General features: G+C 42.1%; 1 protein-coding gene across 1 annotated transcript; it reads right to left on the reverse strand.

The window, feature by feature from the left end:
• On the reverse strand, positions 1–26,430 carry LOC139349743 (vinculin). Its single transcript, XM_070990721.1, has 21 exons — positions 26,101–26,430; positions 15,261–15,331; positions 12,759–12,909; positions 11,174–11,282; positions 10,481–10,603; positions 10,215–10,375; positions 7,721–7,811; positions 7,462–7,609; positions 6,793–6,946; positions 6,523–6,698; positions 5,709–5,899; positions 4,628–4,827; positions 3,792–3,920; positions 3,507–3,656; positions 3,243–3,351; positions 2,857–3,159; positions 2,637–2,761; positions 2,366–2,551; positions 2,075–2,278; positions 1,854–1,958; positions 1–1,726 (listed from the first exon to the last, which is right to left on the reverse strand). The coding sequence occupies exons 1-21, from the start codon at positions 26,266–26,268 to the stop codon at positions 1,580–1,582; spliced, it is 3,201 nt and encodes a 1,066-aa protein (XP_070846822.1). The 5' UTR covers positions 26,269–26,430; the 3' UTR covers positions 1–1,579.
• Between the last annotated feature and the right edge of the window lie 1,013 nt (positions 26,431–27,443).

Consider the following 27,443-nt stretch of genomic DNA (forward strand, 5'->3'; position numbering starts at 1 on the left):
TGCTATAAAATGCTTTATTACAAAATTGTGAGCAATGCCTCAGCAAAATCTTGTTCAGGCCTATTTAAACCCAACTAAGTTGCATAATTTTGATATCTTCTTAAACAGACTTCTTCAGGGTTTGCATAGAGCATAATCTGACTTGAAGTTAAAGTTACAAAGCGGATGTAGCTTTAAAGACGAAACATGTACAACAAGTGTTTTGAACAAATCAACATAATTTTACCTTGTACAAATGATACAAAACATCTAGAATTGAAAACTGTATCAATTGCAAATAAAGTTTCTTTCGCAAGGCACATCAGTTGGTATTAGATACTTAAAAAGACACATTCACACCAACGGTCTTCAGACATGTCAACATATCAACTACAGTTGCCACAAACTGTGGCCAGTTATGTTTAGTGTAAAATGAAGATTTCACCAGCTGCAGATGACACTGTGCTTCATCTCTAAACTCTGGTCATTCCCTTGACTACCTAGTTGAAGTGTGCAATTCATATATCACGAAAAATGATTGTGCACAAGACGACATGAGACGTACAACTGTGTGCAGTGTTTTGAAAAGCAAAAAACAAACCAAAAAAAAAAAAAGACAGCAGTCGAGACGAACCTCTCTGAGGAGGACGAAGCTTTGCTAGCTTGAGTGAAAATCAGAGTAATAATTTTTGGGCTGTTAGGCCTCATACTGTCGCGCCAGCTGGTTTCATACATGTAATCTCAACGCAACACATGAAACACAGAAAGAGTCGAATGCAAGCTAGCAGTTTTCATCTTTACCTGCTGCTGGTAGAAGTTTTAGTCACTATTTTTTATTTTTTTTAAATTAGCTTGTCTAAAACACGAGCCCTTGATACTTAAAATGTGTATGACGGACCAAAGGAAAAAGTGTATTTTCAGAGATCATGGCAGAACTTCTTTGGCAGAACTCGTAAGAAAATAAAGATTGCTACAATTGCATTACAGTATGTAAAATAACAGTGTTTCTCTTTCACTTGTGATAATATAGAATAGTGTAAACAGGCATAATACCGCTGAATACATGTTTGCGTGTGCTGAGCGTAGGTCTATACTGTACTCGTAACAACTCATGTTCACGTGCTTATCCAAGCAAAGGCGAATGAATGATAGTGACGATAAAATTATCAGTACAAAGATATAAAAATGTCTCCAGAAAATTTCGGTTTTTTAAATTTAACTTAAGGTTTGTGTCTAGAAGAGGCCAAAAATAACCTTGCATTATATGAAATCCAACCTCTAATCAAAACATACACATATATATATATTTTCTGGGATTTGTCAAAATAAGCTTTAAAACAATTTTTACACACTTTTAGAAAAAGAAAAATTCCCAGTAAGAATCTAACCCATAACTCGCACTGATAGTCCCATTGTTTACACTCCACCAGAACAGCAACTGTTACAGACAGGACATGGGACTAATAGAGAAACTTTGCCCATATTGTGGTGAAGGGCACTGATATTATAGCTCTGATAAAGGCTACATATCTGTCCATTCAATGTCCTCCTGGATGGCTGGATAGAACCAGTATGAAGTAGAGGCACAGCAGCCCTTCTCTTACTGGTACCACGGGGTCTTTCTGACCCAGTGGAGAGTGAAGCCTGCATCTGTTCGGATCTTAATGGAAGCTGCCTCGGCCTCCCTGACGGTCTCCTTCACGGACTGCATCAGGTTCTGAGCATTATGGACTAACATCTCAGTAGCCTGTTGGATGAAAAATGAAAAGAAATGCGGAAATAAGAGAGAATGGAATTATGTTTTCCAAAGGCTATTTTAAGAAAATAATGGGAATCATGTGATCAGACATGCTCATAATAAACACTCTGCTCACCTGCTCTGACTCCTCTTCACTGATGTTGGTACGACCCAACATGGTGGCCTTGACTGTGGACAGGATTTTGAGCTGAGTGCTGATGGTGGGAATACGCTCGCACACCTGAAAGTCAGAAAGCCAGGTGAGCTTGAAACATTTGATACCAAAACAATTAAACAGAGTCTTTGCACAGCGAAAAAGCCACTGCAAAACCTCGTGATGACGAAGACTGAACTGACCTGGAGCAGGTTGGTCCGGATACGCTTGTCAGTACACTGCTTGGCCACCTCCTTGGCCAGCCGCGTGACTTCATCGGAAGCCTTAGCGATGTCCTTGGCGCACTGGATGAGGGCGCGCTTGTTTCCGCTGCCTCCACGCACCAGACGTGACATCTCAGCCATGAGCAAGGCCATTCGCTTGGCAGCACCAATGATGTCATTTCCCTACAAGGTACGACAGGAACATAATCAATCTGAAAGTATTTGATTTCAAAGTAAAGGTCATTTAATCTGTTGTCAGTGTTCGCTTACTTTGCTGGACCATTTGCGGGCTTCATCGTGAAGCTGCCTAGCAGCCACCATCATGGGCTCATTGACCATATCACCAGCCTTCTGTTCAGGGAACTCCTCATCTTTCTCCTCTGGTGGTGGAGGCCTGGGGGGAGGAACCTCACCCTCAGGAAGTGGAGGTTTGGGTGGTGCTGCCTCATCGTTAAGCTATGAGGATACATTCAAGTAATTATGGTTTGGATACTAAATCAAAGCAGATCATTAAGCAAGTTGTGCTTATTTGAGGACTTACATTAAGTTGATCCAGTTCAGGAGGAGGTGGTGGGAAGTCTGGCTCCTGGGGCTGGAATGCCTCCCTGACCTTTGCCACAGCACCAAGAATTTTGTAACCTGAGTCCAAAAAGCCCTTCTGAAGACCTGGTAATCACAAAAAAAAGACATTCATCACTGGTCAGAAGGCTCCGCATACGTATAAAACACAATCCTAAAACCCATTCACAACAACAGCTTACTTGGATCTTGGATATTTCCGGCCACCGCCTTCGCATCCATCACCATAGGAGAAATTGTCTGGCTCAGTTCGTCAGATGCAGCCTTCACCACCTCCCTGAATTTCGGATCCTCAGAGTTCTCCACCTCTCGCTTCGCCACCAGGAGAATACGGTTGGCTCTGCGGGCGATGCTGGTAGCGCCGGCGACCAGCATCTGAGGCTGGTGGTTGGCCATGGCCACACGGCACTTATCCAGGTCCTTCTTGATGGCCTCCTCTGAGGCATCCAGCAGAGATTTGGTATCGATGGCCTCGTCCACCAAACCTAAACATCCATAACATGTTAAAATAGGAAATGACACTATGAGGTACAAAACGGCTGCGATCTGGGGATTTACTGCACGTCACCTGTCATTTTCTCCACATTGTCAATCCACTGATTCTTCATGGTTTCAAAATGTTCATACGCAGCTTGGTTCCCAGGGTTTCTCAGCAGAATACGAGCTGCAGATACCACCTAAAAAAACATTCCGAGCTATTAATTGTCAGCCCAATGTCAACTGCTACAGACTTGGCTCAAGAAGCGAGAAACACTTAGGTTCTGTGAGTGGTGAAGCAGAGTGGAGGGCAGACACAAACGGAAACAGATATAAACACTAAACCGTGGCATACTTGTGGTGTTAAGTCTCTTGTTGACTTGACGGCAGCCTGGATTCCCTCCACTGTACTCTTGTTGGCAGTGCCGACAGCAGCAGCCTTCTCTGCTGTGGTGCCAAGCTTATTGGCGTGGTTCTCGAAGTTGGCAGCCCTTTCGTCAAAGACCTACACACAATCAAATAAAACAATTATCCAAAAGGCTTGTTAGGAATAATACACCTTGCCAATAAATACTACACCCCTGGAGGAGGCTGGCTGCAGTGAGATCACAGTGAGGAGCAGGGTGACTGTACCACTGACCTCATCTCTGTTGGGGGCGTCCAGGGGGGCGGTTGCAGCCACTGCCAGTAACTTGATGGGTGTGGTTGTGTCACTGAAGATGTCTGACACCTCCTGAGTCATCGCCTCCTGCATCTTCCCTTTCAGGTCCTGGGAGGAGGACATGTTACAGCCAGTGAGTACACTCAGGGTGGCTCACTGGGATTACAGATCAAACATCAGAACTGGTTTGTCCAAATAAGCCTTGGTAATGTTGTTGATTAAAAAATGAAAATTGATGGATTGACTGATTAGCAACTGCTTCAAAACTAAACTGATAGCAACACTGAGTATATATATGCTGGAGAACAAATGGGATGGAAAGCAAGTACTGTAAGAAAGTGCAGTTTCAAGGTTTTACTTACATTATATTTAATATGACAGCTGCTGTTCCTACTTATCTTTCAGATTCAGAGCTTACATTCAGTTTGGACAACATAAACACAAAGTATGGCTTCTAGAAAAAGTACTCTTTTAAGGAACCATGAAACATTTGTTTCAGATATATTTTAAGAACTTTAGAGAAGTTTCTCAGCCTGTAGCTTGTTATCTTTCAACTCATCTGAAAGCTCAGAAACCCTAAAGTTGATCTGATTGAATAGATTTGAGGTTTCTATTATTTCTCAAAATCTTATAATTTCATTTCCTTCAGTTTTGCCAATTTTTATCATTGACAAATGACATTTTGTTACTGTGCTTTGCATTTCTTCCCCATTTTTAACCAGCAGAGGGCGGTGTTTCACTGTCTCTGTGTATGAATCCTGATGTATCTCAGTGAAGCTGCAGGTCTGAATGAGAATGAGTGTGAGCAGCCTTACTTTCAAAGCCTCCTGGAGCTGCTGAGCCACAGCACGTGCCTGAGGGGAGTCCCCTTCACCGCGGGCAGCCAGGTCGGCCAGCTGGGCCATGAGCTGCTCCACCTGCTCACATTTACCCAGCATCTCCTGCCTGTAGGGGCCCGGCAGAGCATTGGCCAGCCTGCGGCCCTCTGCCACCAGGCCGCGGATGGCTGCCTGGCCTAAACACACAAAGACAGAGACAAATAAATACACAAAGATTCACTTAATTGCTAATTAACATTATGTTATTACCTCTGGGTGCATCGACACTAACAAACTTGGGAACTAAAGTGACAAGTCATTCTCTGCTTCTGGATTTTTTTGGGAAATCAGGACATAAAACTTTTTTTTCTATCACTTCAAAACTACTTTAATATGAGTTTTTAAAATTCTTATCATGCCATATTACTTTTTTGATCAATAGTCAAAAACCTTGTAAAAAATGTCCATAACAAATCCAACTGTGACATTTTCAAATTGCTTGTTTTGTACACCCTCTAGCTAAAAACCTAAAGATAACCAATTTATGATGATATAAATGAGAAATAAGAGAATTTGCACATGACTTCAATAAAATACTAATCTGAAAACTGTACTTGTTTTAGCACTACTTCACTGTAAAATGAGCTTTGTTAATGCCAGTGTTGAACTGCATGCAAACAGCAGACCATAAAATGCTGGCTAGTTTTATTGGGTGCTCGTATCAACACTGGAAGGGAAAGAAACCTATGGCTTCTACTGTATCATTTCATGTTGTTTCTTTGAAGTAAGCATTGCCTCCATTATGTTGCAAGAACCATCACCATTCTTAGAGCAGCCAACTTACTGGGCTATTGTAAACATGTAAGACGATGTCCAGGTTTGAGAGGAGACAAGCCAAAACCAAAAACAAATTACAGTGCCGGGTGAGCGTTGTGGAATGTCAAGTACAGTAGAACGCCACATGTACACAAAGTGTCTGGTCTGCGATTTAGCCACAGGAGCAGTGGAAAGAATGTGAAAGAGTGTGAGAGAAAGATAGAGAGACGAGGAAGTTGGGGAGGAAGGGAGTCAGACTCACCCACGCCGCTGTCATCGATGGTGGGATTGTCAATCCAGCGCTGTGCCTGCTCAATCTTTCCCTCCAAGTGCACGGCTGCCTTTGCAGGCCTGCTGTTTGCCACAGCTTTGTTGGTCTTGGACTGCAGGTTCTGCAGGGCTGTTGCAATCTGTTTAGCCAAAGCTCTGGCCTCAGGAGTGTCACCTTTACCCCTAAAAGGAAGTGAAAATAGAAAAAAAAAAAAAAGGTCTGTGGTGGTGTTCTATCACACAAATATGACTGAAATGAAGCCTGTAAATGGCCAACTGCAGTTAGAGAACAAACAGCTATCAATCAGTTTGACTGTGGCCACGTCAGTTTAGTCTAAATCTGGAGTAGTTCATCTGACTTTTTTTTGTTTTGTCCTTTTTTTTTTTTAAACAATTCCAGCTGCACAACAAAAACCATTATTACTCCAGTCTGCTTGTGCAAGGTGGAATGATAACGGTTCCAGTCGAACTGCAGCATGAGACCTATACTCCCTGTACTCTGTGCAAGTTTTGACAAGATCTTTGGATGAGAGCTGTTATGGGGAGAACGGAAGAGATAAAATACCTCACTGATTTCAAGGCCAAGTTGATAACCATTACTGAACGCTCACAGACTGACTCAAATTTCCCTGCGCATGCAAAAACAAACACCAATACTTCCCAGCAACAGTGGCACACAGATGGGATTTGATTTGATTTACACCAGTGGGGTTAGGAAGAGGGGAAAGTTAATGCTGGGCTCAGACTAGAAAAAAAAACAAGCCCAGCCTTAAATGATGCAATATTTCCACCAGTCAGTAACGTACTGTCTTCTGAGATCAGACAGCTTGGCGGTCATGGCAGCGATCTCTCCAATAGAGCGCAAGATGTCATCTCTTTCTTTGGGGTCCTCACACATGTCTGCAATCTTTTTAGCCTCAGTGAGCAGGGCCTTGATGTTCTCTTCTCCCTCTGGGCCACCGTTAGGGTCAGCCAGCCAGTTCTGCAGGGGCAGGAAATGCACAAAACACCATCATATAATTGCATTTATAGGCTGGACTCCATGTTTTGTAAGGCATACAGGGTTAATGACTCGCCTGTGCAGCATCAATCCTTTTGGCGATGGCCTGCTTGGAGTTAGTCATGGCCTCCAGCTTGCGAGCAGCATTTTCCACCTTGCCAGTTAGCACGTCAAGCCCCTGAGAAACCTGCTGTGCCTTCTGCATGGCGGCTGGGGACGCGCCCTGACCTCTGAGGCGGACAGAAGGAAAACACATGGATACCATAAACTGCAGCATCGCTGTGCCTTTAAAGGCCACACATGCACACTTCTTTGTTTGTTTACTCAAAGCCTTATGGTCCTTCTGTTTGAGAATAATATTTCCAAACTGAGTATCTCTATTTCCAAACAAGGCTCAGAAGCATCTCTCAGTTTTCAGAGGAGTAACTCAACCAGGGGTTAAAGCAGATTATAGATTAATACCAGACAGCTGCTTTGAATCTAGCATGACTCAGGGTCCCTGGTGACAATCAGATTTCATATCAGAAGAATATCACTTCCACTCTTACACAATGTAATCCCCTCTAAGGTGCTTACTGCCTTACACTGCCGACCATTAAAGGATGAATACTGCTTAAAGAAGCATTTATCGATAAATATATCCAATGCAAATGTGATTGTGGAATCTATGGAGAGGAATTGTCTTGCTATATTGTAGATGTGACACACATACGCAAAACAATATGTTTTATGGTGTATAGTGTACCTGGCCCTCATCTCAGACACCTGGTCGGTCATCTGGCCCAGCGTCTTGGCTGTGCCCAGGATATCTCTGCGCTCCTTCCCAGCACACAGTTCACCAACTTTCCCAGCTTCATCAAGGATCTGGCGGATGGCCTGCTCACCTGCATCCCCTAGAAACAGAACATAAAGTCAGACACGCAGTTACAACTAGATTGTGGGTCTGAGGAGGTGATTAATGGCAGCATGAACAGTTTAAGATCGAGGACATGGATGTTTATTACCTGGTTGAGCATTTGGATCCCTAAGCCAGTTCTTAGCCTGGGCCATCTTTGAGTCGATGAGTCCCAGAGCCCTCTTCATGGCCTCTGTGTCCTTTATGTTTGAAAGACAGAATGAATGAATAACTGCAAAGGGAATCAATGCAATCCAAAGATAAAGGGGTCAATCAATGCTCATGTTGTCATTCCATTTGTACATGTTCTCTTTACGAATCATGACATGATTGTTAGAGACACTGGATTTTGTATTCCTGTAATTAGTATATTCTGTGCGAATGAGGTTAACGTGTTGTCATATACTTATATTCCTACTTGGAAATTTGGTCATGACTCATTAAAACTGAACTTGGAGTGTACCAGTTCCTAACACGGTCAAGAAAAGCTCCAAGCTCTCGTCATTGTTATGATCAAACCCCGCTGTTTAGTTATTCCAGTAAAAGAAACATACAGCAAAGTTTGTGTGCAGCATCGCTAACATCTGTCAGGCACAACCACGTAGTGCATGCTGTTTCCGTCATTATTTTACACCATCAATCATGAGTGTGTCATGTTACAAAAGCCAAACGACTCTCCATTGTATCTCGATCGGAGTGGATGGAAATACAACAATCGGTCCAACAGCAGCTGACTCGACAATGAGTCCACTCATTGCCGGAGTCTGCAAAACAAAGCGGAGTCCTGTAGGACATGGACCAAAGCAGGAGACCAGAGCGGATGAATGAGCGGTTAAATGAGCTTGTTTTTCATGGTTAGATAACAGAAGAAAACCACAAGTGGCTATTCTTCATAATGCAGCTTGAATCTTCATCACAGAGTTCAGCAAGACTACACTAAGATGAATAAGAACAAACCTCTGCTGTTCCTTTCAAAAATATTCATCACAAAATATGTCTGAGCCTACACAACAATCCTTTTGTCAAAACGAAAGGGAACAACAAGTGTGTTTGTTTGTGCAACTGGGAGTGTGGAGCTGAACAAGGGAGGGAGAAAAAACGAAAGTAAAAAGGTGAGAAGTGATGTTACCAGAGCTGTGTGGGTGTATTAGTTTACTGTTCACACTTGTGCAGCTGCTGTTCTGTTAGCAACCACCTGTGTATGTGAGTGAAAAAGGCAGTGAAGTGAAGTCAAAGACTGACAGATATGGGATCTTTGCACTCATATCAAATGCAAACACACATTCATCACAGCCTATAATCAAACGCAACATGGTATTGGTCAAAATTAGACAAAATGTGGTTCATGGCATTAGTAAGAGGGATGTTGTGAAGTTAGAGGACATGTTTAGTGTTCATGGAAATAAGATTTGGGAGCACACTAGGCCACATCTGTTGGGTGAAAACTAACAATTAGCCATTGATACAACAAAATCCATGTCAGCTTTTCTATGTGCCCTTCTTCTATGGCTGTTAAATGCAAGTGCAGATCAGGAAAGACCTAATCATCATGGTTAAGAGGTGACTGCTGAGAGAATTCTCATTAAAGACACCAAATCAATACAGCACGAGTCAGGTCAATCAATAATCAGACAGGTTGAGGACATGCATATAGTGAGGTTTAACTGACATAGGAGGAGGACACACAGATGTTGATACAATGTCATGTTATAATGAAAAAGAAATCCAAAAAGAGGAAAAATAAAACCACGAGTCAACATTTCAGCAATTCAACCTGTTCAACACTTGTTCAATAAACACCATTCCATTAGCAGTACAAAAATATCCAAACTGCTAATTTACTCTATTAACAGTCGACAGTTTAACCTCGCGACTGCCTCGCTACTGATGAGCACACAATGGCACCACAAAGCAGACAGCACACACATCCGTCAGACATGCTGCTGCACAACCAAGGGGCGAGAGAGGCAAGGCTTACCTTCTACAGGGGGTGAAGGGAGAAAGAAATGGTAAAAAGAAAGGAAGAACGACATAAATACAAATATTGAACTGGACATACCAACTGAGAGCAACAAGACAAAGTGTCGACAAAAGAAAAAGTGGCACAGGAAAGAGCCTTGTGGAGAGTGTGGGGACAGGAAAGAAGGAGAACGTGCAGAGCAGATAAAACCTAACAGAACCCACAAGATTAACCATCCACAAAGAGACAGAGAGAGTTAAAGCATTCCTACTTTAATTACTGACTGTATGTAAGCTTGAAAAACAGCAAAAGCACTGAAATAAGGTCATCCTGATGAAACAAATTGCATGCCTTGTGAAGACACTAAAATAAAATACACCAAATGGGAATAACATCACTTAATCGCTCCAGTTTGCAGCCTCCTGCCAAAGGCATTCTGGGAGTGTGTGAGAGCACAGTGGGTAGCTGTCAAAATTCAATTTTTTGCTCATACAGACACGGTTTCCAGCTGTGACCCACAAAGACTGCACAGAAACAGAGCAAACACACAAAGAGCAAAGCAGTCTCTTCCTCGTGTATATTTCTTAAAACAGTGTGTGCATGTGATTTTGACGACCGCAGACATGTGCCTTTTCGTACGTACCTTGTTGGCCCATGCATCTTCGTCCCAGGATGTAAGCTGCAGCACTCTGATGATCTCATTGATCTCGGCACTCATCTTCTCAAAGGTGAAGTTTCGGTTCTTCAAGGCCTCCTCTACACCCTGGCTGCCAGATGTCTTGGTTGTCACGAAGATTTTTATACCTGAAATGCAAAACAGAACTCACATTAAACAACACAATAGTTCAACTCAAAAATGCTAAGCTAAAATACATTGTGAGGGCCAGTGTATTTACAGCGTGTGGTTACCTGAGATGAGGATGGGCAGCAGCTCTTTGACTGTGTTCATGGAGTTGACCAACATCACACGGTGCTCCTGGTGCGTCAGCTCCTGCTGTCGCTCATCTATCATCTTTGCCATCTTTGTCATCCCTGGACACAGACAACAAACCAGAGGTGGAAAGAAACTAACTACATTTGCTCAAATAACATCCTTTAAGCGCAATTTTAAGGTAATGGCACATGAGTATCTCAATTTAAGACATTTCCAAGGGAAATGCTGTACTTCCTCTGGTAAAACACACACAGCTGGGTTTAAGATTATATATTCATCTTGAGAAAAGATCATGAAATATGATGACTCTAGTGAAGTAAACCTTTCATGGACTTGTTTTAGCCTGATGACAATTCTGGGTATTCTCTAAGGAGCATTAGAGCATTTAATCATCATGTGGAGGAGCATGTAATCCGTCAACTAATCGGAAAACATAAAACCCCCTGAAATTGGATATTGGAGGGATTATCGATGCATACTGGAAATAATTCAACAATGTGACAGGAGCACTTCTTCAGAGAGGTTTACGTTAATTTTTACGCTTTACATTACTTTACAATTCATGAATGCAACTTTCAACCTGTGTTTACTGAAGTGAAACTTTGAATACAGCTTTTTACACAAATGTAAGATCTCTGAGACCTTGCCACTACTGTATCAACACTGACCTGGTCCCAGGTTCTTTGTGTATGTGATCAAGTCCTCCATAGACTCCACCACTTCTGCCACAGTCAGGTACTCCAGGATGCCTTTGCACACCCGGATTATTTTGCGGACCTGTGGTAATGACAAGGTAAAAGAACAAAAGCGAACTGAAAAACAATGTCGCTTTCCCAGAGAGAAGTGATTATGCAAACACAGCCCCCCTCTTCCCATTCACATTCTCTCTAATTACACTCTGATAATGCTGCCTACTGACATTCCAGCCTCTTTGTCCTGCCTCACTCCAGCTTTATGTGGACTGCTGGAGTCACCACTCCGCTATACAGAGTGCTGCCTGAGCTGCATTGGAAAACATGATGGCACCGCTGACCGATGACTCCTGCTGAGTCCTGCTGACTGCTGCAGACAGTGCTGGGATGCCTGATGTCTGCTTCCAGATAGCTGATGTGCAACATTTTTTATTCTACTCTATGTCCCTGAGAGGAAAAGAAAGATGGGCCTGATAGATGATACTCCTGCCTGGGTTAAGATTTAGGAAGAGAAGAAGAAATATGGAGAGGTCCACAGATATGTGTGGTATATTTATCTACTTCTTTGTCTTCTTTATAAGCATGACAGTGCCCAAGGCGAAAGCAGTGATGAATACTGTCCTTATACCAGCAGTGACAGCGGGGCTCTGCCACGCTCAAGTTTCCTTTAAAAAGACACCTTCAGTTTGGCTTCAGCTCAGTGAAAAGTGTGGTACAATCTTTAACTCAGTTACAAGGTATTAATTATGTCCATTTCTCTCCTTCTGTTGCCTAGTAGTGTTTAGTTTAAGTCAGTCATGATAGTACAAATACAGATAAACAGTATTTTTTACAGCCTGACCAACAGGATTTTGAGGTTATTATTATTATTTCAGAATAATAACAACATTTCAGTTGAAATTAGGATCACATATGCAGAATAAACATAAAAAATATTCAATGCTGAGGCTCTGTATTTCACTCTGGCAGCCCTGTTAAGCACATACTTGGCTCCCTGCTGGTGCAGCTGACTTTCATGCAGGCGTCGTAATTCCTGCCTTGCCATTTTTGTATCTGGTTGCGCTGCAGTCATCAGCTTATCACAAATTCTGCTTTCTGTTTTCATTTTATGTTTGTAACCATATAACCAGCCAAGTGCAGGGGAAGTGATGTAATGCTGGCACACTCACAGTAATCTCCAACATCATCTGTTAATAATAGGCCAGTCCGGGTGAAAAAATAAAGAAGCGCATATAAGAGCATTTTGCATCAATGCTTAAGAAGTCCAGTGCACAAAAAGCAGAGAAATCAATTCCTCCATTATCAAGCGTCTCAATAAACCAGTATTAAATTCACGTTTCTGAAGCTGGGGCTGCGACCACATGCTGCAAAATATAGGAAATCGCTAGATGGAGGAGGTGTGCAAGAATACACTAAACCTCTAAATCTGAAGATAAATATCAATGTCACCTGATCAATATTTCTCTCCTGTAACAAAATCTGCATTCTGACCACCTTGTTCAGCAAACTCCTGCAGGTTAACAGATTTTTCAAATAAATTAAAGTATGACAGACTGTGTACCTCGGCCTCATCAAAGGTCAGGAGGAGGTCAGAGGTCCCAGAGAGGATGCCCCGGGAGCCATCGATGAGGTAATCTCGAGCAGGAACAGAGTATGGATCGGCTTTCAGCATGGAGGCAGCCTGCACCAGCTTTGTGCACGCGTTCTCCACTCTGTGGAAAGCAGAAGATGACTGATTTGAGGATTTTTTTTTTTTTTTTTTTAAATCCTTAAAAACAAATCATGCTGATGATACGAAGCCCTGAAGAAGCCAGATGGACATTGCGCATGGAAACAGCAAATTGCCTACAGCAAAAACAGATGGAAGCTTTGGGATACAGCTAGCCATAACATCCAGTAGCTGCTGTCTAAGCATGACTTTCATTTCCTCTTTATAAGGCAAATACTTAAAAAAAGCCTAAACCCATGGTTCTTCATTCATTTATTTATATAGGAATTTAGGGATTGAAATAACTTAACCAGATTAGCTTTGACTTTAACCAAGACATTACAAAAATGACTATATTTCAGCTAAAAAGAGGTGTGAACTGAAAAATGTGTTTGCAAAATTTCACACCATTTACAGTGAGGTCAAACATCACGTGCTCACTGTAATCTTACTCATCCTAATGCTATTGTCAGCCATTTCCTTCCTGTGCCACAAAATGTGTGTGCGCGATTAGAAGCTTGTGTGTACACTAATCCTGTTCAAAACAAGCTACAGCACATCATGCACCAAGACACTAATTATTATATAACTTCATCAAACTTTGTTCTTTAGTAAGCAAATTATGTAGAAACATTTTCATAGCTTTTTATATTGCAAGGTTTCTATTGAGGAAAGGTCACAGTGTTTTCACAGAGTAAACTGTATGTGGTGTTGTACTGAAGAGAGGCTTAGGAAATAAAGAATGGAAATAGAAGTTGGCTTTCAGTTGCATTTTGTGAGCTGAAAGCTCCAGAAGAAATCTACTGGGACAACCTCAAGGTAAGATTTTTTGCCAAAAAGGCTATTCATTTTTTTTTTTTTAGGGAATTCTTGAATGAGTGGGATATAGAGGAAGGAGGCTGGCTAATAATGAAGGACAATTTTTACTGTTTTAGTGGTTGAGGGATTAAGGATAGAGAGTATCATGTTGTACAGTTTGCAAAGCCCTCTGAGGTATATTTCTGAATTTGGCTTTATGCATAAAACTCACTTAACTGTGACCTTAATGCACATCTGCAGCATGAGTTTCTATAAAAAAGCCTCGGTTTTGGCTTTGGATTTGGACATCAGCTCCACTCTGGCTGGCTCCAGGCCAATTTAACTCATTTCCACAGAAATGTAAATGATTGATAGTTGCTTCCTGGGTGTGATGCACTCAGTGAACTACAGAGCAGCAAAAACTGCAGGCTCAGTCCTCTGATTCACTGTCATACATGCCACCTGCATAGTATCACAACAGCCTTATTGCACATAGAAACAGGCAACAAGCCAAGGATCGCCACATGTTCTCATTCCCACGGATGCTTTCCAAATGTTGCTCTGGTGACATGGGCTCGTTATTGTCAGTTTTAGGCGTTGCAAAGGGGCCAAAAAAGAGGAGCTCAGTTTCCATTCTTCTGAATGAGCAAGTCCCCTGCAGATAAAGGCTAATGTATGTGCATGACATCAAGGTTGACGTGTGTGTGTGTGTGTGTGTGTGTGTGTGTGTGTGTGTGTGTGTGTGTGTGTGTGTGTGTGTGTGTGTGTGTGTGTGTGTGTGTGTGTGTGTGTGTCTCTTTGCAGAACCAGCCAGCAGTGTCCTTCAGCGTGCACTAGCGAGAAACAGCCATGCATTAACCGGGCCCCGACAGACACTATATTTAGTGAGGGAGACGCATTCCAGCACATGTGCTGATGGATGACGACAGGGTGACGATGTGACTTCGAGGCGCCAAATGTGTTGAGCTCGGTGACCTGTGCCTGCCAATGCGTTTCATCCCTGACCTTGGGGGGCTCCCAGGTCTCGCCTCTCCCTCCCCCGACCGTAGTCTCTCACGTTATAAGGATCGGTGAAAGACTGTGATATGAGCTGACAGCAGCTGGGCACAAGTTAATGATTTAGCTGATATGGAGTGAGCCAGGAAAACAAAATGTAAATATATACATCTCTCCTGTTCCACATCAATATAACAACTGTTTTTCTGTGTGTTTTATGTTTCAACATAAACCGAAAGCAGCAGAAGCAGCAGCAAGTGGCTGATGTATGAGGACATGTATGAGTTTGTGGCCCTTGTCCTTTAGGGTAAAGGAACTTCTCAGTGTGCAAAAAAAGTATTTATGTTACACCAGGGCAAGATTCCGAGGCACTTAAAATGCCATGTCTGACCTTTGCCTGGGCACAACCGGCCATTACTGCAACAGATAAAGAGAGAAAGAGAGCCAAAGAGAGGCTAGTGGGTTCCACATACTGTAGAGAGAGGAGCAGTTTATCTGAATACATCTGAGAGGTTTGTCACTGTATGAAACTGAGGTCTGCACAGATCCTTCAGTGCTTACTTGATAAAAGCTGGTGGCATGTCCCTTTTCATGATCTGGTCCTCTGTAGTTTGTACAGTCTCCTTCCCCACCTGGAAAACACAGATTCTTTATGAGTAAAAATCCATCAACTATGATTTCATTGAAAAAGACATTTAAAGGAAATGGGGAGCTGGTTTAACGTATCAAAGGCACGATACGCCATTTAGAGCAGCATGCGCAACTGAGGCCCTAATCCATTTTAATACTTTCCAGATGCCTTTTTTTCCCCTTTTTTTCCATTTTAATGTTTCTGAGCTGTGCGTTTTATAATCATAGCACCCTGCACAACAAGCCTTGAATAAATAACATAGGGGACATACTGTTGACCTCTCCTCCACAGCAGGTGCTCAATTTGACTTAACCAGTAAGTTTCAAACTGACTACACCTACTTGTCATTCATTGTATTTGCGGTAATCCAGATGAAGATTGTGACAACCCAGAAACAAAGCGTTGTCCAATTATTCTTGGAGTACCTTTACCCTTTTTTGGCTTAATGTGCAACCAAGACACGCTATGTCAATGCCAATTTCAGTTCACAGCACTAATGTTATATTTTACTGGGACTGTTGACTATAAACACATTTGGTTAAATCAGGCTTTTATTAATGATTAACACACTGACATTTTGTCTCATCAGAGCATTACCTGCTGACCATTCTGATGAAAGCTGTTGACAATTACTGTACAGTATCACTACAGGACAAACTACAGTAGTTTGTGGTTGGTTGAGCAGTCTCAAATATAGTTCAGACGTTCAGTATAACCACCATTCTATATCAGTGCACAGGGCTAAAGTGCAGTAAGTACAGAAGAAGAGCAGTGATGTTTCACACTTGATCTCCTGATTCTGATTTAATCTTGGGCTTATTAGACAAAAATAAACTTTTAAACAAGCTTCTCCTTTTTCCTTTGATAAGAGGCCATGGTATGGACGTGATAATGCACTCTGTGTTGTAGTAATAGAGAAATTAATGGTTTCAGTTGAGTTCTGGACCTCCTACTTCATCCATTATCTTCTAATATTTTTTATTGGAAGATACTACATGTTGTTCCTTTACCGATGCCGAGCTAGTTTGATCATATTTAGAAAGTGGAAAAGGCTGCACAGGGGGTGGTCAAACAGTCTCCACCGGAGAGAGGAAACACCCTTCCCGCCCCAGCCTCAGCCCTGATGACTAGTTCATCAGTCATGAGGATTTTGTATCACTCAACACTTGAAGTTTTCACACTAAGTTGCAGAGGACACGGCACAGTTGTGCTGCCTCAGGAACTTTCAATTCCCAAGCTTTCATGCAACTTGAGCGTGCATTTTATACATCAATTGCATGTTATATGCGTGAGTAACAACTCTGTTACCACAACTTTACCCCCTAAGGGAGTTTTGTCTTCAATCGTGCAGTTTTCCAGAATGATGTCTGCTACTTGTCCAGCGAACCATTATTTTGATGAGGCAGCTGCTGGGGGGATGCCAGGCCTGAGCACAGTTATAATGTGTAAAGCAGCTGAACGCCTCCTCTGCCTCAAATGCCAAAATGACTCACCTCCCCCATCGTGACCTCAGCTCTGTAGGGAGACACAACTCACCCACGTCGAGCTGCCACGGGTGAGAGAACACACGCGTTCGTACCGGGACACGGCTCACGCTGACTGGGTTAAATGAGCTGCACCGTAGGCCGACAGGGAGATGTTAAACCTTTTCTTTTACATTTTACATTATTGCTATAACAAACATCACTACATAGGGGATGACCTCACTGTCACACACATAATTTAGCAATATATAACATGTTTAACTGTGCAGAACTTGGCTGTCCAAAGTTGCTCAGTGACTGGTTAACAGATCATTAACTATGCAAGGTAGAAATGGACTGCTGAAAAACTATTTTTAGAACTGATGAAGTCATTTTTCAAAAAGGTTTGAGTCATTTAAATCATTGTAAATTTTATATTATTACATTTTGGTCAGCCCTACTGTGGAAACTACAGAGTAAAAGCTAGATTCTGCTTTTATTTTGGAGATCTGGGCAGTCGTAGTAGTGGGTAGTCTTGATGCTGTGGTGAGCACTCCCAGAGAGCTTGTCAACGTGTCCGACTTCGGGCAAAAGCAGAGCCATTCCAGGTGGTTGACGTGGAGGCTGTAATGGAGCAGAGCAGACATCCATCTCCACACTCTCTTTTCACTGGACCAGAGGGACTCTGAGAGGGACTCTGAGTAATGAAGGGGTTATAAATTAGGGCCAAAGGTTGCGCCAAACTAAAACTGGAGCTAAGCAGGGGCCGTCCATCTCAGAGTGAAGTGGCAGCGTACATATACCACCCTGACATTCCACCAATGAGTGGCTCTGAACAAAAGCCAACAGCAACAACTAAAGCTGTTCTGTCCCGTTCAAGTAAAGGGCAGCAGGGCAACAGAAATGGGATATAGGACACTGACAGGGTACTGAACATAAGTGATGGGGGAGGAAGTAACACAAAGACCTTACAAACCTTGCCAACGCAACAGAACATAGCAGACTCCTCTAAGAAAGTAATGCCACTCTACAGCCTCTCATCAAATGCAAAGCTACATCATATTGCTTTGACTGATGATTAATGATTGTACATCAATTCACACAGGAGCAAAAACACCAGAAATCTGCAGTAACCTGATATTAAAATTACAAAAATGTACTTGAATTCAGCTAAAAGAGTCATTTGATTAACTGAACTGCTGATCAACAGGAAAATCAAAAGATAACAATTTTGGTAACCAGTTAAAAAATCGAGTCCTAGTAAACATTTGCTGGTTATGGCCTGTTTCATGCAAGGATTCATTTGATGGCCAGGCAAAATATGTAATTTTTTGGACTTCGGCAGCTTGTGATAATGTCATATTTTTGACATCTTATACACAACATGATTTGCTAAATAAATACATAAACATTATGAAAATATCTACTTGGAGCCACAAAATAAAAGCACTGCGACCTTGGAGGACACATTTCCCAAGATACTGACCTGCAGTTCTGACTGAAACGACTTGCTTGAGTAATCTGAGAGCAGAATTGTTAACACAATACTAAGATTTATATGAGATCAAGTCAAGTTTAGACATGACCTTAACTGAATAAACAAGAGAAGACTGACTACACAATAAGCCAAAAATGTGGAGGCCAAAATCTGAGAGCACACTGCGTTTAACGAGCACTGAGTCATATTCTCCTTAATGCAGGAGTGTCTGACACCAGGCAGAGGCTCTCGGTACTGTATCCAACAAGCCACCGCTGTCTTCTCTTTCCTCCTCCCTGTGGAGCCACTTCCTGCTGTCTGAAGTTCAAAAACAGTCAGCAGCCGAACGGCGGTCCAAACAATTCGCTGCAGAAATAGAACTGTGACCCCAGTTTATAACTGCTGTTGTCAAGCAGCAGCTCACGATGCCTGGCCTCCTCTGCTATTTTGAGCCTCCGTCCAAATTTTAGATCACATTCTCATGATAACACTGACCAAGCCTGACATTAGGGCTGCAAATGGAGATTGAACTACTGATTCATCTGTTGAGCTTTTTGGCATAAAAGATTAACAGTTTGCTCTATAGTGTCTTACAAGGTTGTGAAAATGTCCATCAGTAGTTCCAAAAGTCCAGGATGATATCTTCAAATTGTTTTGTCTGACCAACACTGAATGAACTAATAATGATCAAACTTTTTGTCAACTGCACAGTAGGACACAGTAGAGACCCACAGCCGAACCACTACACGCATATCCTGTTTCCTGAATAGATTCTAGCAGGCCGCTTTCAAGAAGGGCAGTTGTTCACTTCCACCTTCTTTTTAAAATCATTCACTGATTCAGTGTCATCTTCTTCCAAGCTGTCATGTACCACGCTGATAGTCTCATTTACCATTTGCGTCTGGAGTGGAAACACTGACACTCCTTTTTACCGCCCAAGAGCGCTGTGTGGAAACCCTGTGTTGTGAAGCAGCTCGATAAAGTGGCTGCTCCTTTAGAACAGGCCCAGCTTTGTTGACAGCAGCCCATCGCTCTGCTGGGAGAAGAAAGGCCACTCTGAAAGCCTCAAGGCTGCCAAGACACAGCCTGCCTTTCACATGTCGGGTAGTTTTAGCACAATGCTGTGTTAGTCATGGTGACCGCTAAGATCTATGATGGCAAAATTCTGGCAAGCGCTTTAACCGCTGCCCTTAGCAATCTGTACGTTATTCTGCAGAGGATTAGTTCCTGGAGAAGTCACACACCGATTCCCACCCTAAGTGACTTTGTACTGCAATCTGATGAGACACACTCACACAAATTGATGGCGCAGCAGTCCATTAGCTACTCTTGATCAATAGTCTCAGAACCAGCAAGTGCTGCATTCTGAGATATCAAATGACTTTTTGACTAATAATGACTCAGAGGGTCAGCAGAGAGGTTGCACTGAAGGTCAACACCTTCATCATCCATCTGTCAAGCAGTGTCAAACACAGTTTATCAATTTGGTTCAGGAAGTAGCTGCACATGGGGTGTCCAAGGCGATGAAAGTCACAAATCAAATGGCCTGCTTGGCTGCAAAACAGGCCCTGCAGCCAGAGAGAATATATATCACAACTATCTATCTCACGTTACAGGGGCTTAGCAGCTCGTGCAGTGTTACTGGGGAGGGGCACTCATCAGCTTGAATCCCTCCTTAAAAAGAAGACTGAGTCGATATAGGGCTCGTCGTTGACGAGCTGTCAGTTTTCCACTAGAACAAGGATTGCTAAAAGAACAGCGATAACAAGAGATTACTTTTATTGCATCTCCTGAGAACTGGGAAGAAAAGGAACCACACCCAGGCACCAAATCAGGTTTCATAAACCTATTTGTTGCTCTCTAATGGATCTCAAATCTTTCCGTGCATTGCAGGACTATCACTTTGTATTAGAAACAAACACAGGAAACATTTCCTAAAATACAACACAGGCTGCATGGGTTGTATTCAAATATATTCCAATTAAGTAAGTATTTGTTCTCAATCATTCAAACTTAATTAATTTGGAAAAAGTGACAACCCTACTGGATTGTATCCTTTGTCATGGTCTGCAGCCACAAACATGTCACTGCCAAGGGAGAGGGGATTCCCTTCACTGGGCTCTCACTCCTGTTCCTGAGTGGATCCAACAGCTGCCGGGTCTTCCTGACTTGGCTTCCTGCATTTCCTCATCTATTCAACACTCCTCCGTGTCCTCCAGCCTGACAAATTTTCATCTGACCCATGACAAAAAATAGACCGCAGGTCCAGCACGAACCCATAACGCAACAAAGCATTTCTGTGAAGCGCTCTTTTCACTGGAGACCAAGCAAACATTTCAGACTGCGATCCTTGCATTGCTGCCAAGATGACAGAATCAAATGGTGAGCAGCATGAAATTATTTCCCTTGACAAATTGCAGGAAGCAAGAGTACCAGGTAATAGGAAGTGTATTCTTTTGTGTGCCTTTAAGCACTTTAGTTAATGAACACATTGGTTTCCCATCTGTAAAGGATTAAAGAAGTATGTGCTTGAAATGACTGCTTAACAGCTTATCACATACTGACCTAGCCATAGTATAGTATTTAGAAACGTCCTTGCGTTACATCTGCTGTATCTTTCTCAAAATTTAAGATGCAGACTAACAACACTTCCAAGTGTTTAGCTGAAGTTCTCTGTAGAAAGAATGAAACTTAAGTCATATTTTTCATACAACTCACAGCTAAAAAACTACCGTTGAATCCAACTTCCACTATTAACATTTCTTTGGGGCTGTTGCACAAAGCACAGTGGTATTTGGTAAGCTCAGCAACATTGCCAAAGATGGAAAAAGCTTCTTTTTTTTTTAATTCAAAATCAACTGTACAGACATGAACTGATCTGCACGCTGGAGCAGCTCTACACATCATGAAGACTAATATTTACAACTTTATCTGTTCTAGGTACATCACAGGCATTCTTTTCTTCATCCAAGGCCTATAAAAAGAAGCTATAAAAATAATGAAGTACAACCGGCCTGAAATAAAAACGGCCTGTTGCATTTCACTGACCAGTCACACAGCGAATCATGTTGTTCTTCCGATTACCCCTGCAGGAAATTACCTAAACTCTCAGAATCAATATATTTCTACGTCATTAAGTTGTGATGTGAACAGCAAATATAACTTTACTCAGAATGCTTTGGATGTAATGGTTTCATTGTGATTCAAACACTTTTTAGCAACACATTGTCAACTTGAAACTTACACTTGAGAGCTATGGGACAAAACTAGACTGATCCCAACCGTCCAAGCTACGTAACATTACAGAGCAATCACTGGAGTTGGTTCTTTACAGCTGAGCAGGTTTGAAGTTATTCCTCTTGCTTTAAGTTATTGTTACACAAGCTGTTTGTGCAATAAGCACAAGGCTTGGTGATTGCACACAACCTGAACACATCATCTGTCATACCCTTCTGAATGCACCACTTTACCACACGTCATTGACTATGGTTAGCCACATTGTGCTTGTGACTTCCAACCAAGAGATATCACAGACAAAGAAAACGCTGACATGAACAGTAGTGTGACCACAAGCTTTTCTCAGGGGAGCTTTGTTAATGATAAACTCAATATTTCAGGAAAATTGTTCATTCAAAAGATCAGCTCAACCCCCCTCCAAGCAGGGACGCATTCCTGCTGGCTGGAAATTCTTCACATTCCTCACATTCATCTTTAATTGAGGTCTGGCTCATTGTCTCAATCAGAGAACACTGAAGTCAGAGATGCTGAGCACTAGTGAGGGGTCTCTGTTAGACCGGACATATTTGACTCACAATGGTTTGTGGTCATGCTATGCTTAAAACACTGGGTCAGGTTACAAGGGCTGTACTTTTATCTCCATGCATCTGGAATAATAAGATTAGGCCCTTTCAAATGAATAATTTAAATGTCTACACATTTATCACAGTGTGTGCACCAGATTGCCTCAGAGAGATTTAAGCATCCAAGAGCACCCTAAGCGCTCATCTTCAGTTTCTTTGACTGGTAACGTAAAGTAACCTGACACAGCCATCAGAATATGTCCTTTGAAATGAACAATCATTTGTTATCCAAAATCCAAATTGATGAACTGTGTTTGAGCTGCTGGCTCAAGATATTCTGAAAAGAATTCAGGGCAGAGGAAGTCTGCACAACATGTGGTTTTCTAGGTAACAATGAGGTAAATGTCTTCTCTTTGACACAGCCCCGGCCTGAGAATGTCGACGGCCTCTTCCCTTTCCCTTCCAATGGATGATCCTTTCCTTGACAGTAATTTGCTCTCCACTTTCATGTTTACTTTGTCTAATAGACTCAATAAAGCCGGGCTCAGACAACAGGTGTTACAATCCTAACCGAATTTGAAATCAGGTTGCGTCATGAGGAGGAACTTCACAGATGTTCTCTCTAATCTCAAACATGCACACACTACAAGATTTGAAAAGAATGGTGCATCACACACATCACAAGCAAAAGCAGAAGGCTAAATGAGTCTGGATGAAAAAATGGTTGGAAAAACTTGGTCAAGGGTGAAGTGGAGGTGAGATTTTAACTGTCAGTTTTAATATCTGTCTGCTGTAATACACTCGCTAACATTAGTCTTAAGGGTAAGAATGTTTACCGCTGCTTGGCAACTCAATCAGGTGCTCCATCTCTTGTAGACTTGTCAGTCTCATTGGCTATTGCAGTAAAATCACCCAGATTTTAACCTCTAAATACTAACCATGTTTGAAATGATCTGATGGCACAGATGAATCTGTGTTCAGGAGGTTTAAGACTGGATCTGTACACGCTGAGTACCGACCAGTGTCGCAGACCAGATTTCTCCTCTGATTGTCAGGAGGGATAAATCAGGAATAAACTGGCACAAAACCTGTAGTCTGAACCCAGATTTAAACTGAGTGATTTACAACAGCTGCAAACACTGAAAATGCCACAAAGCAAAATTCTGAAAACTTGCATGAGCAAAATGGTAACCCATGGATGGTACATAAGTGAAAAAACAACAGTCCTGTTTCTTGAAAACATTCATTGCTATCACTAACAAAGAAGTAAGTAACAGTTTATTCTCTCATTTGAACTTTGCAATGTATGACTCACAGGCCTAGTGGGATTGAGACCATAAGAAATTACATCTGATCCTTAACTTGAATGAAATCATAACACTGTCCATGTTGTTACGTTGCTACAGCAACTGGAAATAATTACAGGCATATCCATTCATTCATGCCACTGTTGGAAACATCTGATCACAATTCTGAATACCCAGAGAGCCTGGATCGTTTCGCCCCAAGCTAGTTGAGATTGCACAGCACATTTCACGTGTGAGGAAATGCTGACAAGTGCTGCAATCATGTAAAACAATGTAATGTTCCATATTTAAAGCTGCATTCGTTGATGCTCTAGCCACTCGGGGGGGAAGATGAAAATTAAAACAAGCTGACAGACATCCAACATATCACTGTCTTATAATGTTACATGCATTAGCTAACATTTGCCTATTTACACAACCAGCAGACACCTCGCAACATTAGCATTCATTCATACAACTAGAGTGTACAGACAGTAAATGAAACCCAAAAAATAAGCTACAAGAGGCTAAAAATGTTCGTAGACAGAGTTGCTGTTACTCCTCCGCGGGTTCAACATTGCAAGCAATACCTTTCAAATCAATGTTGATATTGAACATATCTATTAGTGGAACTCTCAGCACGATTGCAATGTTTTGATGAAGTTTTCAACTTGGTTTGGCAGCGCACACTTTAACTTTAGATGAAAGCAGTATGTATCTAAAATTAGTGAAGGTGGTTTGACTAATTTTCCTTCGCATCACACACCTATCATCATAATTCCTTTGAAAAACAGACTAATATATACATCTTCAATGACTCTTTACCAAGCCCGTTCAATTTTACAAGCAGATCATGTCACTGTTTATAGTTAGCATCTGATTACAAAACCAAAAATGTCAGTGGGTAAGGAAGTATTACGATTGCTTCATGTAAAAAGTTTTACTGTGTAACCAAGAACTGTTTTCCAAGGTATTACTGCAGTATGATTTGATAAAGGGTTCTCTGTCAATGTATGAAGTCAAACATAAACATGAAGTAACACACCATCTAAATACCTCTCTATAATGCCCCTCAGGGGAAGGAAGTCTTGTGGGTGTAGACAATTATGCACACAATGGGGTATAGACATAGTTTGAGAGTTGGCTTTGAGGAAAAACAAAGGCGTAGAACCAAGTCAACTAGCTTGAAATGCTTATGGATCATAAAACCTACTAAATAAACTGTGGGCCAATGGTAGGCAATCCCTCTAAACAAAGAAATCTTTTGCTGACAGGAGACACCAGAGCAATTGTCCAAATTTATCACCCAGCAACTGCCAGGGGGTCTGTGCTTGACCGGGCTGACAGAAAGAAGCACCAGGAACCAAGTCTGTCTTAAAATTAGTCTCCACTTCTTCCTCTCTTAACAAGCCACAATATCTGACAGCCCCTGCATAGCTCCTTCTTTCCTTTCTAAGAACTTCCAATGTATTGGTTTGTGTTCAAGGCTAAAATTTGAGGAACCAAGATGGTCATTTCCTCACTCGTTGCCATGACAGTCGTGATGTAGTTCTGAGGAACATCGCTGTGGTTAGGTCTTTCTTGATTCTAAATAGACGTGAAAACCACAGCTGCTTGTGGTCAAAAGGTCAACGTCATGTAAGGTTTTCGAAAGCCTGTCTGGAAATGCATGATTAATAGTCCCAAAGACGTTTCAATTGCACGGTGCGGGTAGAACAACATCATGGGCCCCAACAAGATATGATGATGTATGAGCATTTTACATGGAGCGTCAGATGTGAGTTAAAGTTAATGCTACTGAACGTCTACCAGGAAATGTTATATTTCTAGTTCAGTTTGCTTGTTTGTTCGTTGGCAGGTTTTTTCCAATAACAGTTTGGGATAAATTCTGTGGTTATGGGACCTCTAGGCCGTAAAACAAGCAATTGGTTTATGTTCATTTTGATCAATCAGATTCTTTGATGCTGTGAGTCAAGTATGTAAAAAAAAAAAAAAAAACTAAGACGACATTAAGAAAAGTGAGGATTTCTGGCTTTACAGTCAGACAAACCTACAGTACTCACTACTGACTACACGTTATCAACTTGCCCCAGTTATGCAGCCTTGGTGGAGGCTTGATGGTGCTTCCTGGTCCTAATTTTATTTCATCACATTAACAGAGCATGGACAGCTGACATATAATATTTACGCTTCCACATCAGCGATCAATCATTTCTCCAGCTGTCCTGTGCTGGAAGTTTTGGTTGTAAATGATATGCAGTGCAATGAACTGCCCCACCAACTGAACTGAGGTTCCTGAAATAACACATTCTGTACTTGAGGTTCATTCATACTTTGATTGACAGTCATATCCAAAAACGACCTGAGCTACTATTTTTCTACTTTTTCAATATCCTGGACTAAATGAAAAGGGAATTCACAGTTGTCTGTTCCGGTACCTGGCTCATGCATAACAGCGGCAGTGCCTCCGTCAAGATATGGCAGTCAGCTACAGCGGAGGCAGGGCATATTTTCAAGGGGAAAAGGGCGTCAATGCCCTTTGCCCCGTGTCAAATAACTTCCACAAACTTTGACAGCATGCATTAATATTATCTGCTCTTTAACGCACAAGGCTGAACTAGCTACATTCGTTGTGCGTCAACGTTCACGTAAGTTAATTCGAGAGTGGGACAAAGAGCGACAGGTAACCTACAACACCCGCCGAGTTTAGGCAGACTTTACCAGGCACAATTTTTGTTACTCACCCGAACAAGGTTGCTAACAGCCGCCTGCACGGCAGCCACCGGTGCCGACAGATCTGGAATAGCTTTCCCGTCAACTTCACCTTCTTCGTGCATTATCACCAGATGGGATATCTGCTGAGCCACTGGCTCCAGGATACTTTCTATCGTTTTCGTGTGGAAAACCGGCATGGTGACAACTTTAGACCACTATCCAAGAGAAAAACAAGTAAATCTCCTACCACCTAAGGCAGTTTTCTCCCAAACTCCCGCTCCAAAAGCCTAAAACAATCCCGATAGCTTTTCTTTCCCAGGACAGTTTCACCCTCCGGCATGAAGACTACAACTACTCCCGTGAAACCATGAACGTAAAAAAACTCCCTGCCAGGGAGCGAGCGCGAGCAACCTAAACGTCACCCACGTTATCCGCCCTCCGACCAATCAGCGAGTGAGAAGCCAAATTTCCTGGTGTCTGATTCGTCAGTTGGGATGCCGCTCTATCTCAGCGCCTCCCGCTTCAACACAGGCGAGTTTGCTAGAGATCCGAGTGCTCCCTAAATTACGTAATAGATTCTCATGCCCTAAAAAGGGAAATATGTGTCTACTGTTTGTGAGGAGTAGATTCCAGCCACAGTGAATTAACTAGTCAGACAAGCTTTCCGCGCTCCCAGCACAGAAATATAAGCTGACAGGAGATCAGAATGCAGAACTCTCTCAGAATTAACAGGATAATACAGACTATTCCTCGTAAAACTTCTAAATGTTCCTTCCAAGTAACATCCTTGCCAGAAGATAATTAGATGTCCCATAAGTATTTGTGTCATCTACTCGTCACAGGATAATCTGTTACAGTGAGTATGAACGTGTACCTCAATTAGGATAAAACAGATTATTATTATTATTACCTTCATTTAACCAGGAAGTCCCAACCAGGAAGATTGTAGAAATAATAATAATTACACATCAGAGCTCTGTGGGAGACCAGCGATGTTACTTTGACAGTTGTGTTTCAAAATAAAAGACTGGGTTCCTTTGTCACTTATTATAGATGACACCAACCACACACAATTGTTTACCAACTCAGGACATAGCTTTGTCAAAACTGTCCTGAAGCAACAAAGCACATTTTTTCAATTCCTTCTCAGTCCCAACCTCACACCCTGAAATAACAATATTTGAGGATTGAAAACCAACTGCCAAGCAAACCAGCTAAGGAATTCCCACAGAATCCCAAGAGGGACTACAAGGCAGCGGCCGATTTCCTAAAAAGGAAGAGTCCAAATAGAAAGAATCAAGGAAGTTACTCTGTTTGAACCCTTGTGTAAACATGCAAAGAGCTGATATGCTTTCATTTTATGTAAGGGGTT

This window comes from Chaetodon trifascialis, chromosome 21 (genome assembly GCF_039877785.1).
Source record: "Chaetodon trifascialis isolate fChaTrf1 chromosome 21, fChaTrf1.hap1, whole genome shotgun sequence".
Classification (NCBI taxonomy): Eukaryota; Metazoa; Chordata; class Actinopteri; order Chaetodontiformes; family Chaetodontidae; genus Chaetodon; species Chaetodon trifascialis.

Coding starts and splice junctions, on each gene's coding strand:
- LOC139349743 (XM_070990721.1), bottom strand. CDS start 26,268: ATGCCGGTTTTCCACACGAAAACGATAGAAAGTATCCTGGAGCCAGTG. Junction 6,699..6,792: donor AAAGGATTGATGCTGCACAG/GCGAGTCATTAA, acceptor CTGCCCCTGCAG/AACTGGCTGGCTGACCCTAA. Junction 2,762..2,856: donor CGGAAATATCCAAGATCCAA/GTAAGCTGTTGT, acceptor TGTGATTACCAG/GTCTTCAGAAGGGCTTTTTG.